The following is a 14118-nucleotide window of genomic DNA, read 5'->3' as shown; positions in this document are numbered from 1 at the left end:
CAGGCACCAGTTCAAAGGCATTTCTCAGATGATTTGCTGTAAACTTGAATACAAGCACAGATTAATAAATGTCTTGTAAAACATTGTACTGAATACATTCTTCACTACGAATATCAAATTAAGATCACACGTTAACAGCCCAGAGTTAGTATCGTGTCTTTGCTTCACCACATCTGGGGGTTAACTGGGTGTTAAATTCAACATAGCAGCATCTCTAAATGACTGATTCTAAGCCTGGCACAAAAGATAGAAATCCCTGTTGTTCTGGGCATCTTATGCCTGCACACATTACCCTGCTGTTCAGTGGTGCCTGACTGCAATACCTGTTTACCAGATTGTAGTGGGTCTCGTGTGAATCTGTGTAACCCATCTGAACCTCCAGTTGTCACCGCTCTTTCCTCAGACACCAACGTAAGGCTGACAGCACTCTGAACACTTCCTGTTGATCATCTGAAGCACGACAGGGGACTGAAGGCAAGGCAGGGATCAGGAAAATAAAGGTTTATAATTTGCACAAATCTTACCCTGCTGGCTGGGAATTTCATTGGGTGGTGGGTGGTTTGGTGCTGACACTGAGCAATTCTGTGAATGCAATTTTTTTTATTTATAGAGTTGTCATACAGGGCAAAATGTGAAAAAATTTGCAGTCTCTGCAATGAGTTACTCAGAGTTCTAGACGAGCGCTGGCTAAAAACAGAGGAGGGCCTAGATGGCGCAAGATTTGCCAGCTTTTTCTGCAAGGTTGGGATGGGCGGAGAGGGCTGCCTCTGCAGGACGACAACTAGATTCTTTCTTTGTCATTCTTTGACAACGACACAGCGAGCTGAAGCACTCCTGTCTTTTCAGGCTTACTGTACCTCATAATTCAACCGTGAGTCTCTCTCCACCCTGGTGGTCTGAGGTACCTTCTTAGTCTCTTTTTCCTGCCTCACCACCTTTTCCTCCTTCTGCTGACGTGTTTCAGCTTCATGGATCCTGCCTTGGTTTTTCAGCTTATGCCGCAGAGAGTAGATAAAACTATCTCTCAAAACCCACTCCATTGTGACAGAACCCACTATTAACTGCAAAGAAGGAGAAGTGATGAAGGACACTTAGTGTTTGTGCACCAGTTGTTATGTGTGTAGATGCACAAACCTCTGCTTTTCCCCGCTGTAGCCATTCTGTCGCTGCGGTGCATTGTGCGCCCTGCTAGCTGCATCGAGGCGTCGGGAATTTCCTCTCGTAGCCATGTCTCGTGACGACAACGGTCACAGGCGAGCTCGTCACCTCAGTCCTCCTTTTCTCTTTCCTTTGCTCATCTTCATATTCCTCCAGTAAGTGTGCCCTCTGCAGGTCAGCCTCTTCTCTTCTTTCTCCTCCTCAATCCTAATTTGTTCTCTTTCCTCTTGCTGTTTTCACTTATTTTCCTCTGTTTGAAATGTACAGTTACAGTTAATTTACAACTTCTTTAAACTGCTGAGAATACAGGTTGTTGTAAGTCTAAAAGCATTTCATTTCATCCTGCAGTTAATCTCTTATCATCCATCTACAGACTGAGGCTCGTGGCCCCAGGCCTACCTGCTGTTTCAGGGCTTCTTTGTAACTGTTTTGCTTTTGAGGTGTCTCATCCTTGAAAGCTGTAAAGGTGAAAAACAATTTAAAACAGAAAAGACAGACAGCCATAAGCTATAGATCTACAAAGCATATGCACAGCCACCGAAACATGAGGAAGATAGCACAACCTGTTAGTCGATGGGAAATGGGAGAACCAGTTTCAGTACCAGTAGTGGACACAGGATTACTATATGATGCCTCATTGATCCTGTGCATCTGATTCAGGTCACCTAAAGGCAGCAAACAATTCCCAGTCACCTCATAATTCAACCGTGAGTCTTTCTCCACCCTGGTGGTCTGAGGTACCTTCTTAGTCTCTTTTTCCTGCCTCACCACCTTTTCCTCCTTCTGCTGATGTGTTTCAGCTTCATGGATCCTGCCTTGGTTTTTCAGCTTATGCTGCAGAGTAGATAAAACTATCTCTCAAAGTCCACTCCATTGTGATACATATATATTTAACATTACTGTTTCTCATTTTCTAAAGCTTAAAACAACATTAATTTGCTTTAAGACCAAGAGTGCAGCAGGTCAACTATCACAGTAAATATAAGGACTTTTTGTTAATAGGTTGTTGCATTTTCTTTGTAATGCTGACTTCACACAAACTGGACGGCAACACGTTTTTCAACTCGAGCAATCTAAACATCACCACAGTTAAATCAAACCAGTTGCCGTCTGATTTTTGTTATGTTTAAAAACTATAGTGTCACCGTCTGCCTGAGAAATATTCTGCTACAAGTGGGCTTTGGTATTGTTTTTCTCTCTCCTTTTCTCTCCCTCTATCGCCTGGGCGGAGGCCATTGTGGGCTCCCGCCTTTGGCCTACATACCTGGGAGATGGTGAACACCTGCGTCTCATTAACCGGCCTCTACTTACGGGAAGAAGTTAGACTGCTCTTTGCTGGATTGTTGCTTGACTCATGTTAGTGAAGTCCTGGCTAGGACACTAGTAATCTAGTTCTCTTGGATTTTGAATCTTGTGCTAACACATCATTTCCCTGTGTACAGACACCCTGGACCTGCCCTTGTTCCTTACAGAAATTTTGGTACGAGAGAGGAGTGAGAAACTGGTGAGATGCCAAGAGAGACAGAAGGAGAGTAAGTGTGTTCCCCCTGCTTTTCCCTGCAGATTCCCTGGAGACCTGATCCCTGCACCCTTGTATATAGCACTTTGACACTGTCGCACATTTAACTTGGTCTAACACAGGGCCATATAGGTTTTTTCCCTCTTAATAATAAACAACTTCATTTAGGAATTGCATTTTGTGTTTATTTGTGTCATCTTTGTCTAATATTTAAATGTATTCATCAATTTCAGAGAAAGCTCACATACTCAATATCAACAAGAAGAAAGAAAGAACTACAAATTACTAAAATTGCAGTGAGGAAGTGAGATCTGACTAATGACAGGAAGTAAAAATAGTTTTAAAAAGTCATCAGTTCAGAGATGTTATTAAGAAGCTCACATTTGAGGAAGTTGGTCTTTATTCATGCCTACAGTACAAATTAGGAGAAATACAAACTCTAAACGCTCTGGTTCATCTGTCTCAGGTTAATCTTTTTATTATTAGTTGTGAGTATTTATATCTCAATCTCAATTTTCAGCACAACTCATTGTAGAAAAAATAATGCTCCCTCCTTTTTCTCACATTATTTTGTTATGTTTACCAGTAACTGGGCACATGGGCACTTATGAGGTCATTTTAAACTGCTCTGTGGTGACATATGGACAGTGTCATCACACCGTGAATTGGCTGATTAAACGTCAAGATATGAACAAAGATAACAAAGAAATACTGACCTCGCAGACTGACTGCTCCACTACTGTGACCCTTTGGAAGTCTCATTATATCTATCCATCAAGATATGAGAAAATGAAGTGTGAAGTGACTGATGCTAACACAGGAAGTGTGCAGCTGTTTACCTTTAGCTATCAGACCTCAGATGAGGAAACAGGTGAGCTCACGATCAGCTGTTTAAAACAACTAAAAATAGCTAAAATATTAATTAGATGTATTTCAGGTGTTTGGGCAAAATAGCTTTTGTTGTATTTATAATTTTGGGACGATCGTGGCTCAAGAGTTGGCAGTTTGTCTTGTAATCGGAAGGTTGCCGGTTCGAGCCCCGGCTCCGTCAGTCTCGGTCGTTGTGTCCTTGGGCAAGACACTTCACCTGTTGCCTACTGGTGGTGGTCAGAGGGCCCGGTGGCGCCAGTGTCCGGCAGCCTCGCCTCTGTCAGCTTGTGGGGATAGGTTAATTGATTAATCCAAAGTGCCCATAGGTGTGAATGCGGGAGTGAATGTGAGCACGAATGATGTCTTTGTGTGTTGGCCCTGCGACAGACTGGCGACCTGTCCAGGGTGTACCCCGCCTCTCGCCCTATGACAGCTGGGATAGGCTCCAGCGCCCCCCGCGACCCTAAGAAGGATAAGCGGAAGCGAATGGATGGATGTATTTCTAACACGCGAACAATGTGAAAAAACTTTTGATTGTTCTTTTTTCATTTATTCAGATGACAAAAAAACAACACAGAAACCAACAAGAAAAACCAAAAGATACACAACTGAAGCAGAAGCAACCACAACAACAATGAAGGATGATTCACAAGGTACTTACATAACGCATCCTTATGTCAAAACTCTTGTAAACTCTTGTAATCCTTTTTAATCATAATATTTAGTGGAACATAATAATTTAGATTTAAATGTGCCAGATTAAATAAATGAAGAACCTAAATAAGGACGACATAAGAAGAAAAAATGAAAATGTTTCATGAGATATAATCACATTTATTTTAAAATATTTGTTTGATATAAAGTTATTGATTTTTTATTATGTAATGCCAAGTTTGGATGTTTTCTTTTATTCAGATGTTTCTGTATCTTCGAGGTTCATTATTGTCTCAGTGGGTTTAGCAGCACTTTTAATCACTGCTGTGACAGTCAACATATGGAGCAGAACTAAAGGTAAATTTAATATTGAGGAATTTGAATGATTTTTAAGTTTGATTTGAAACAGAAAAAATGACTTATCTCATTTTAGGTCAGAAAACACAGATGGATCAAACCACAGTAAGAAATTCAGCAAGTTAAAAGTCTTTTGGTTGTTTTTCTCATCCTTGTTATTTTCTAATAACTGCAGATGATGTTCATGAGATTATTTTGGATTTCCTGAGTTTAAGTGGTTCAGCAGATAATCGAGAGTCAGATGTCTACAACTGGGAGGATATTAAAAAACATATGTGAGAGTTTTGGAAAATTAAATTAACACTGCTTATAAATTAACAGTGAAGTTATGTTTATCTCGCATGCAAACACAGAGAAAAGTAAAAAACACAGACACAATACAAAATCCAGTAAATCCAGCAGGAGAAAGGGACAAGGAAAACTCTGGAATATTTACAAAACAGGCAGAAAGATGAAAAGCACAGATAAGGTCGGTTAAAGTAGGAAGCAATAACACAAAAAGCCATGTGACAAACCTTCAAAATAAAAGTGAAAATAACTGCATAAAAAACCTCTCAGATTATATAGTTTGTTTTGTTGGACGTCATTGTGGTGCATTTTCTCCTCTCAGTAAAATAAAGAGAGAAAAGAAACACTCAATGTTGGGTCTGCGCTTCAGCAGGCCCGCTAGTTCAGACTTGTTCCCGTGAACAAAGCAAGGCGAACAGCTTTAACCGGGTTTTTACTTGCTAGGAAGGGGAGACCTTGGCAGTACAATAATGGTAACATTTAACAATTTCAACCTAACACTCAAAAACACAAAAGAAAAGAAAACTAAGAACTAATGGAAAGAATATAACTGAAACCACAGGTAATAATAAACACAATGCCAATTTATTTGTCTCACAATCTGATACATTTGGTTTTGGGTTTTTTGCTTGTTTTTCACAGGTACATTATGATAAAGATGATCTTTCAATAAAGTATGAAAGCACTGGAGGCTCTGGTGTTTCTGTCAGATACCACTGATCAACAACATCAGCTCAGCAGAAAAAAACTGCTGTTGTATTATCAGTATAATCTTATCTAGTTTAATAGATTTAATCCTATTGTTACGGCTCTGGACATCTTTTGAATCACAGTGGCTGGATTTTGCTGGCAGCTGCTGATTGGTTCCATCATCAAGTGGCTGTTTTAAAAATCCTCTCCAGCAGTCTCCCCGGCAGTAACTGACAGCAGCAGCAGGCCCGTCCTTGGCCTCCAAACCATCTATGACAGATCTGGGTGTGTGATTTCAGAGAATTGCCAAGTTTTGTATTTAGTGTGTTGATACTTTGACTTTTAACTAAACACTGAAGCAGAAAGAGAGAACTGCCTTATTATTTTCTATCATTTTTTTTCCTTGTTTATTCAATTAGCGAGTTGGGGGTAGCGCTTGGCTTTTGTTTGTTTTAGATTTCTAAATGACCGTTATGGGTTTTGTAGCGTGAGTTTATTGACCGTTAAATACCATTAAATCTGTATCAGTTTCTTCCTTTTTATTGCTTACAATAATGTCATCTGGAGATAAAATGTTTTTCTATTCATTTGTTATCTGCCCACAACTAGTTTTGCTCTAAATGAATGCCTGGCTCATTAGGTGTTTGTCTTGTCTCTAGATTTATTTGTCTTTTTTCATTTCCTATTTTATTTTGGTTAGTTTTCTTTCATTTCTTGGTAGCTTTACTAACACCTTTGCCAACTCTGCCGTGATTGCCTTGAGCTGGGTGTATTTACATTCACCGGTTTCTGCCTCCCAATTTGTGTCTTGTCTTCCCTTTGCCCTTTTTAGTTTACTGCCTTTGCTTTGATAGTTTCCCTAACTAATCTTATCTTCCTCGCGTCAAGCTGGATTTTGATTTTGGGTGTCCTGTTTTTACTGTTCTTATTTTGTATTTAGCCAAAAGAAAAAAATCCACTGTGTAACTTGAATAATACCGACAGGCCTGTGACTGAAACACTGGTTATCACAAATAATGTGTTCATGATATATTTGTTGAATTTAATTTGCTGAACTCTAGGGTTTTAAACACTAGAGCATATTGACGAGCATATTAATATATTATATATAACATATTAATGAGCATACTTATTTACCAATTTCACAGATTATTGTTAAATGCTACTGCTGATAACCCCTGAACCACAGCCTCTATTCTCACCACTTACCGTTTTCTGTCAGAAACCAAGAGTGTCGCTACGAACCCAAAACATTTGGGGGCTTTACCTTCCCTTAATTTTTTTAGATTTTCACTTGTAACAGCAGATTCTTAAAAAAACAGTAAAATGAGCACACCACATTGTAACGAACACACTTCCTCTCGACCTCATCAGGGGGAAATTACTTAAGATTAACGGTGAGGAACTGTTGAGTTTCACTCCAATAGCATTATCTGCTATATTTCCTGTACCTGCAGTTGTAAAATCAATTCATCTCACTTATGTTGGTTAAGGAGTTGAGTCTGACACATTAACTGTCATGCGCCTTCTGATTTAAAATATTTAAAAAAGGGGAGCTGCATTATTCCAAAAAATATCTCACATTCGACTTCTTTATTCATTATTTTCTTTTCAATGTCAAACACATCAATGTCACAAATCAACTGTGAGAATGACAAAAATATGAACCTGCCAAGTCTTCATATAAATTTCCTTTAGAAAAAATGTTTCAGAAAAGCTGATTTACTCCAGCTGTGTAACATTATCATCAACATAAATAAGAGACGACTAAAAATTGCTAAATTTGTGGTGAAACATGACAAATGACAGGAAGTACAAACCGTCCTAAAGGGTCATCAGTTCAGAGACTGTGACAGTTGAGACTGAGAACAAGAACGAAGTGAGACAGAGAAGCAGAATGGATGAATTCAGATGGATTCAAATGTTTTTATGTCTGATGCTGATGATTCAGATTGTAGGTAAGGATAGAGGAAACATTTTTATAGCAGTGAAATAATAATCATATCAATATTATTACAATCACTTACCAATAACATGAATAAGACAGCTGAGCATGATCTGCTGTTTTAGGGAAGCATGTTTATAAAGTTGTTTCTAAATTGATTTTCACTCTTATTGTAAAAAGTGCTGTATTATAATGTTTTTTATTGGTTTTCTTCAATGAAGATTGTTGATGACGTCATTCAGCCTCGTCTAAATGTGATGACCAGAATAACTGTGATGGTACTAAATGTTTTTTTTATTTCAAGAAACTAACAGCACAGCTGATCAAACTTCGACAGATCGGTGAAAAGGCCACAACTAAACCAGACAGATTGATTATTGAGGTGAAATGTTCTCTCTCTGTTATAAAGTATTACCCTATTTACTCAGCAGGATACAACACAGTGAAGTGTGAGGTGACTGATACAGACACAGGAAGAGTGCAGCCATTTATCTTCAGCCCTCAGCCCTCAGGTGAGGAAACAGGTGAGCTCACGATCAACTGTTTAAGATGACCTCAAATATTAGTTTGATAGATTTTAAATTTTTAAGATCTTTTTTTTCATTAACAACTTGTGAAATAATGACACACTTTTTGGTTTGGTTTTGTCATTTATTCAGCTGAAGAAAACACAACAAAGGAACCAGCGAGAAAAACTGACAGCAGCACAAAATCAGAACCAAACACAATCAGCAATCCTTCAAAATCACGTAAGATTATGATGATTAAGCAGAAAAAACACGTTTTCTTTTAGAGTTTTAAGGAGAGTTCATACTTTAGTTTACATCTTTTTTCCTAATGAATATTATTTACATTTTGATGACAGAAAATCACTTACCTATCCTATAGGAAACATAAGATGTAACATTTGATATGATTTTTTGGCAGGAAACATTGTTCACTTGAGTATCATGGCTGTTAAATGGTGTGAAACGTTTTTCAAACATTAACATGCAAAAATGTTTTAAATTTGTTTTGTCTGCTTTATCGCAGCTATTTCGTGGTACATCAATGGAGCTATTGGTTTGGTCGCACTGCTGATAACAGCCGTGTGTTTCATCATAAGGAAAAGAATGAAAGGTGAGAACATTTACAGATACAACATTTGTAAGTTGTTCTATGAATGTTAGAGTTGACTGTTTTTGTCTTTCCAGGAAACAAAATGCAGAAGAATGAAAATCCTGTGAGTTTTGAAACATATAATTAAATATTCCTATATCTGGCACTAAAAAGACAATTAAATAAACCGCTCATCTTTGAGGGAGTGTTAACAAGAACTAAACTGCCTTCATAGAAATGGTTTTCCACCAGATGTAACCGCACTATTGTCTGTTTTTCAGGGACTGAGTTCAAACCCTGCAGAGACTCAAACCAATCAGAACTCGGTGAGATCTCCCACTACACCCAGAGTTAAAAACACTTCTTCTTATTCTCTAAAAAATTGTAAATGCATAACACTAACTGAAAAAGCATCCAAAAGATAAGAAAGTTAGGCCAATAATAAAATCAGTAGACCACACCATGAATCGTAAAACCTGAAGTAAGAGGTCAAAACACAAATGCAATATCTTGAGACATCATTTCTGAGAAATTAAAGTGATGAATGAAGAGTTGTTTATGTTGCATTACAGTGAGACATATTTTCAAAGATAGCTGTTAGCAAGCAAAGTAGGATCCAAGTGCAGAACTCAAATCCATGTTAAACTCAAAAAGCAGCTTTATTGCTGACCTTAGCAGGCCAAAATGCAAAACACAAAATAATTCAGGCAACACTAAAAACCTGGAACTCACAAACTAGCCTCTAAGGAACACAGAACATAACAAAGAACAGAAGCAAACTGGGGCTTTAAATACACATGAGGAGATTAGGCCATAGTGGAGACTAGGAACTCAGTTGTACGGTGGCCCTGAGAGGCCACTGCAACTTAAGAAAACACCAGCAATAAGAAAAATGCTGCAAAAGCACACAAAACACAACGAAAAGAGGAAAAACGACAACGGAAATAGGAAAAAACAGATTTCCAAAAGCACAACGTGTTTCTGGGGAGACAATAACCCGACGGACCAGTTGCAGGAACCAAAATATGCTAAGAATTGCGCTGGGAGACACTTAAAAGAAGTGGAGGATTTATCGGTTTTGTGAGGAAAGAAAAGATGAGTGGTATATGTGTTAGCCTAACTATTAGCCTAAAAATCCATCATCAGTATTATATGAATCATGATAAAACACACCTAGCATGTTTTGGGTTCCTGCAACTGGTCCGTCGGGTTATTGTCTCCCCAGAAACACTTCCCTTTGCTTTTGGAAATCTGTTTTTTCCTATTTCTGTTTTCGTTTTTCCTATTTACGTTATTTTTTCCTATGTCTGTTACCATTTTTCTTATTTCTATTTTGTTTTGTGTGTTTTGCAGTGGTTTTTTTTATTGGTAAATGGACTGATTCTTATATAGCAATTTTCTACTCTCCCAGAGTAGTCAAAGCACTGTAAACAACATGCCTCATTCACCCATTCATACAAGCACTTCTAAAGGTATAGGTCAATTGAAAAATCTAAATTGCCCATAGATGTGAATGCAGGAGTGAACGTGAGTGCGAATGGTTGTCTGTCCCTGTGTGTTGGCCCTGCGACAGACTGGCGACCTGTCCAGGGTGTACCCCGCCTCTCGCCTTATGACAGCTGGGATAGGCTCCAGCACCCCCCACGACCCTGAAAAGGATAAGTGGATGGATGGATATTACTGAGGAGTCAGCATGTTTTTCTCTTCATTGTTTAGGTGGATCCTGAAGTTTCCTATGTCACCATCAGCAACACATAGAAAACCAAGATAAGGTGTTTTGTTTAGTGATATCTGTATGTTTGTTTGTTTGTTTGTTTGTTTGTTATTATTTTATCAATATATCAGACAGCTTTTTTCAGGTTCGTGTTGATGATGAAATGATGCAGTGACTTCTGCTCTACTGTCAATTTTAAAATAACATAGTTCAAGCTGTTGAAAAAAACGAATTTGCATTTAATGGAAAGACAATTTTTGAATATTGTTTATGGGTCCAACAGATTTAAAGAAACACCAGTTTTTGGGACAGTGCCCAGCTACATTATAATACACTTATTTTTCCTTTTTTTTAAATGAAAATATAATTGGTACCAGGAGTTCTTTGCTATGGATATGAGCAGTTGCTCTAAGAGAAGGCTGGATAGAAAACATACAACTAAAATTATTGCTATTGCTAGACTATTGAACAGCACACAGGATTCAGTGCCATGGTCCTAGAGTTTTGAGTTGTATTTGAGTTTCAAATTTGTGTTCTGAAGATCTTCCTTAGCTTCTATTTTTATTATTTATTACCTGTTTTTACTGTTCATCTTATTTTGAATTTTTCCTCTGTCAAAAGAAAAGAAATCCAAAGTATTGAAAGGAATCTATGCTCTTTATTTTGTTCTCATTTTTATGATGATGGGTAGGTTGACAGTTGAGGTCAGGCAGGAGTCTCTGGTCTATTATGTTTGTGGACAACATTAAGAAACAGGTGAAAGACGGCCTGTAGCGGTGGAGGAGTGTTCTGGAGAGAAGTTGTGTGAATGAGAGGGAGACAGGTTTAACAGAGATGCTGCAGGAAGTAGAGGTAATATAGGTGGAGAAATTCAAATACCTGAGGTCAATGAGCCAAAGCAACATTTATGATGTTATTATCATTGTGTAACCACATCATTTCTTTAGGGATTAATACATTTTTCTGATTCTGATTATGTTTTGTTTTTGTCGTCCAGCCACTGATCAGCAACATCAACTCAGCAGAGAAAACTGCTGTTATATTATCAATGTCATCTCATCTGGTTTTATAGGTAAATATAAACTAGATGAGAACTTTAAAGCAATGTTAACAGTTTTTGAGTTTCACGCTGTTGTTATTTTAATCTGATAGAAGATGTGTATTCAAGTCTTAATCCTCTCTTATAATATGACTGTTGTGAAATGCCTTTAATGCCTTTATAGTTTGTGTAAGTGAAATATGTGCAGTGTCAAAAGTCCAGTATGAGTTTTATAACATGTCTTTCATGATGATTAAATAGAATCTGAATCAATATCTTGAATATTCTTTTTTATAGTAATGTAATCTGGAAAAAATGCATTTCTATTAATTTGGTGAAATTCTATTTTTGCAGAACAAATTTTAAACTCTCACAGTTTATGTCTGAGCACTTTTTTGTGTATTATTCCTTTTATCCGCCAGAGGTCCTCAGTTTTCCAGTATTTGCACAGTCACCTGTTAGAGACTTAGACTTAGAGCTTTTTATTGTCATTGTGCAGTTTCTTGCACAGCGAAATTGGGTAGCTGAACCACAAAGGTGCTAAAGTAAGAAGAGAAACCAATATACAACGAAGGCGGAAAATAAATAAATAATTAAATAAATAGAATAAAATAAAAAACAGTGTATATGTATACATATGTGAGTGGAACTATATACATGGTGTATGTGTAGGAAACATTGAAACAGACTGGGACCAAAATAATTGCACATGAGCCAAAAATATTGCACAGAACATGGAAAGACAGAGATATTGCACATAGATGATCAACAGCAGTGTCAGGGTGGATGTGTTGGGGAAGTCTTTACACACTCTTAGTTTGCATTAAGAGTTCTGACAGCCCACGGGAAGAAGTTGTTCTTTAGTCTGTTGGTTTTGCACCTGATGGATCTGAGCCTTTTTCCAGAGGGCAGGATGTTGAAGAGGTGGTGGTTAGGATGGAGGTGGTCCTTTATAATTGTCCTGGCTCTGGAGAGACATCTTGAGCTGGCAATTAAGTCCAGGGAGGGGAGTGGACAGCCGATCACCTTCTCTGCAGTTCTGATGACCCTCTGTAGTCTCTTCTTGTCAGCTGTTGTGCAACCAGCGTACCACACAGGGATGGCGTGCACCAGCACACTCTCGATAGTGGCACGGTAGAAGGACACTAGGAGTTCAGTCTGCAGCCTGTTCCATCTCAGAACCCTCAAGAAATGGAGGCGCTGCTGGGCTTTCTTCACTAGGGCTGATGTGTTTGAGGACCAGGATAGGTCCTCGGATATGTGGGTGCCGAGGAACTTAAAGGAGGACACCCTCTCCACATAGTCACCTTTTATGGAGAGGGGAGGAGGGTCAGTTCTTGTTTTGCGGAAGTCCATGACTACTTCCTTGGTTTTCTTGGTGTTTAGCGTGAGGTTATTGTAGTTACACCATTCTGACAGTCGCTGGACCTCATCCCTGTAGGCGGTGTCATCATCGTTGGTGATGAGCCCCATCAGAGTGGTGTCGTCTGCAAATTTGATGATGATGTTGCAGGGGTGCGTAGGGGTGCAGTCACTGGTGTAGATGGGGTATAATAATGGACTCAGCACACATCCCTGTGGTGAGCCAGTGCTGAGTGACAGGGTGGATGATCGCTGGTTGCCAACCTTGACTGACTGTGAACGGTCTGTGAGGAAGTTTTTGATCCATGCACATGTGGAGGGGGGGAGTCCAAGTTTACCAGCTTGTCTATAAGAATGTCTTGGATGATAGTATTGAGCTGAAATCAACGAAGAGCATCCTTACTGATGTCCCAGGATTCTCCAGGTGATGCAGAGCGGAGTGGAGAGCAGTGGAAACTGCATCCTCTGTGGACCTATTTGCCTTGTAGGCAAACTGGTGGGGGTCGAAGCTCGGTGGGAGGCAGTCCTTTATGTGTTTTAGGACCAGCTTCTCAAAGCACTTTGCAACCACTGGAGTCAGTGCGATGGGTCTGTAGTCATTGAGGCTACTGATGGTGGTGGACTTGGGGACTGGGACTATTGTTGACGATTTCAGGCAGTGAGGGACAGTGGCATGTGTCAGGGAGAGGTTGAATAGTCTGGTGAAAACAGGAGCCAGCTCGTCGGCGCAGGCTTTGAGCACTCTACCAGCAGCTTTAATGACACCACTGCCAAGACTTGTCTCAATTTTCAATTTTGTGCCTCCTCATCTCGTGTGTCCTCCTGCTCATGACCTGCAAATCATTTTCAGTAAACCAAGTAAACCATGTTAAAGGATGTTTTAACTCAGAGGAAAGAGAGGAGAGGAGACTTGCAACAGGAGTTATAATCAAGGATGCACAGATGTGTCCTTTGCAGAAACCTTTGCTTCACAACCCTGGTACACATCTTCTGCTTTCTTGGTCACAATTTCTGTTTTAAATATATCAATAAAACACCAACAGATAGTTTGAGTCTGTCCTGCCTCCTTCCTGCTCTCCTCACACAACTGTGAAAGACTGAACACAAACTCTCTAAACCCTTAAACCGATTTCAAACTGTCAACGTTCAACAATTGTGATAATAGTTTGTGTTTCTGATGTTTAACTGTCCGTTATTATAAAGTCAAACCTCATGAGCTCTGCTGCTGTTGTAACCACACTCTCACCAAAACACTTTCAGTTCTCAGAAACGTCTTCAGTTCAACAATGAGGAAGAGGAGCGTCTCAGACCTGCTTTATGTTCTGTAGCTGCAGCTGTGTAATCAAATGATCTATTAGACATCAAAAGTCCAACTGTGGTGGCTGAGGTGTTTGACCCTTCAACAGAACCTTGTTATGTGCTTT

General features: G+C 39.1%; 2 protein-coding genes across 2 annotated transcripts in view; both read left to right on the top strand.

Annotated features, from left to right (window-relative positions):
* Window positions 1–6644, top strand: part of LOC146372098 (uncharacterized) — an 84145-nt gene extending 77501 nt beyond the window's left edge. Inside the window, exons 4-8 of the mRNA XM_084952729.1 lie at window positions 3290–3548; window positions 4105–4200; window positions 4463–4558; window positions 4635–4663; window positions 5489–6644. Of these exons, the coding sequence (XP_084808855.1) occupies window positions 3290–3548; window positions 4105–4200; window positions 4463–4558; window positions 4635–4663; window positions 5489–5566 (558 nt within the window). The 3' untranslated portion in view covers window positions 5567–6644. The remainder of the gene's footprint in view (window positions 1–3289; window positions 3549–4104; window positions 4201–4462; window positions 4559–4634; window positions 4664–5488) is intronic.
* A 687-nt stretch (window positions 6645–7331) lies between these two features.
* Window positions 7332–11605, top strand: LOC146372097 (uncharacterized). The gene is made up of 7 exons (XM_084952754.1): window positions 7332–7494; window positions 7913–8005; window positions 8141–8230; window positions 8514–8600; window positions 8675–8703; window positions 8861–8905; window positions 10296–11605. The coding sequence occupies exons 1-7, from the start codon at window positions 7434–7436 to the stop codon at window positions 10335–10337; spliced, it is 447 nt and encodes a 148-aa protein (XP_084808880.1). The 5' UTR covers window positions 7332–7433; the 3' UTR covers window positions 10338–11605.
* The last annotated feature ends 2513 nt before the right edge of the window (window positions 11606–14118 follow it).

Source organism: Perissodus microlepis, chromosome 15 (assembly GCF_051167445.1).
Source record: "Perissodus microlepis isolate ML-2025 ecotype Zambia chromosome 15, ASM5116744v1, whole genome shotgun sequence".
NCBI classification, from domain to species: domain Eukaryota; kingdom Metazoa; phylum Chordata; class Actinopteri; order Cichliformes; family Cichlidae; genus Perissodus; species Perissodus microlepis.
This window is presented reverse-complemented; position numbering and strand designations above follow the sequence as displayed.

What these genes read in the sequence shown, in the direction of transcription:
- LOC146372097 (XM_084952754.1), top strand. Translation starts at nt 7,434, where the DNA reads ATGGATGAATTCAGATGGATTCAAATGTTTTTATGTCTGATGCTGATG. An exon ending in CATAAGGAAAAGAATGAAAG is followed by an intron (nt 8,601 to 8,674) that starts GTGAGAACATTT and finishes TTGTCTTTCCAG; the next exon opens with GAAACAAAATGCAGAAGAAT. An exon ending in TGCAGAAGAATGAAAATCCT is followed by an intron (nt 8,704 to 8,860) that starts GTGAGTTTTGAA and finishes TCTGTTTTTCAG; the next exon opens with GGACTGAGTTCAAACCCTGC.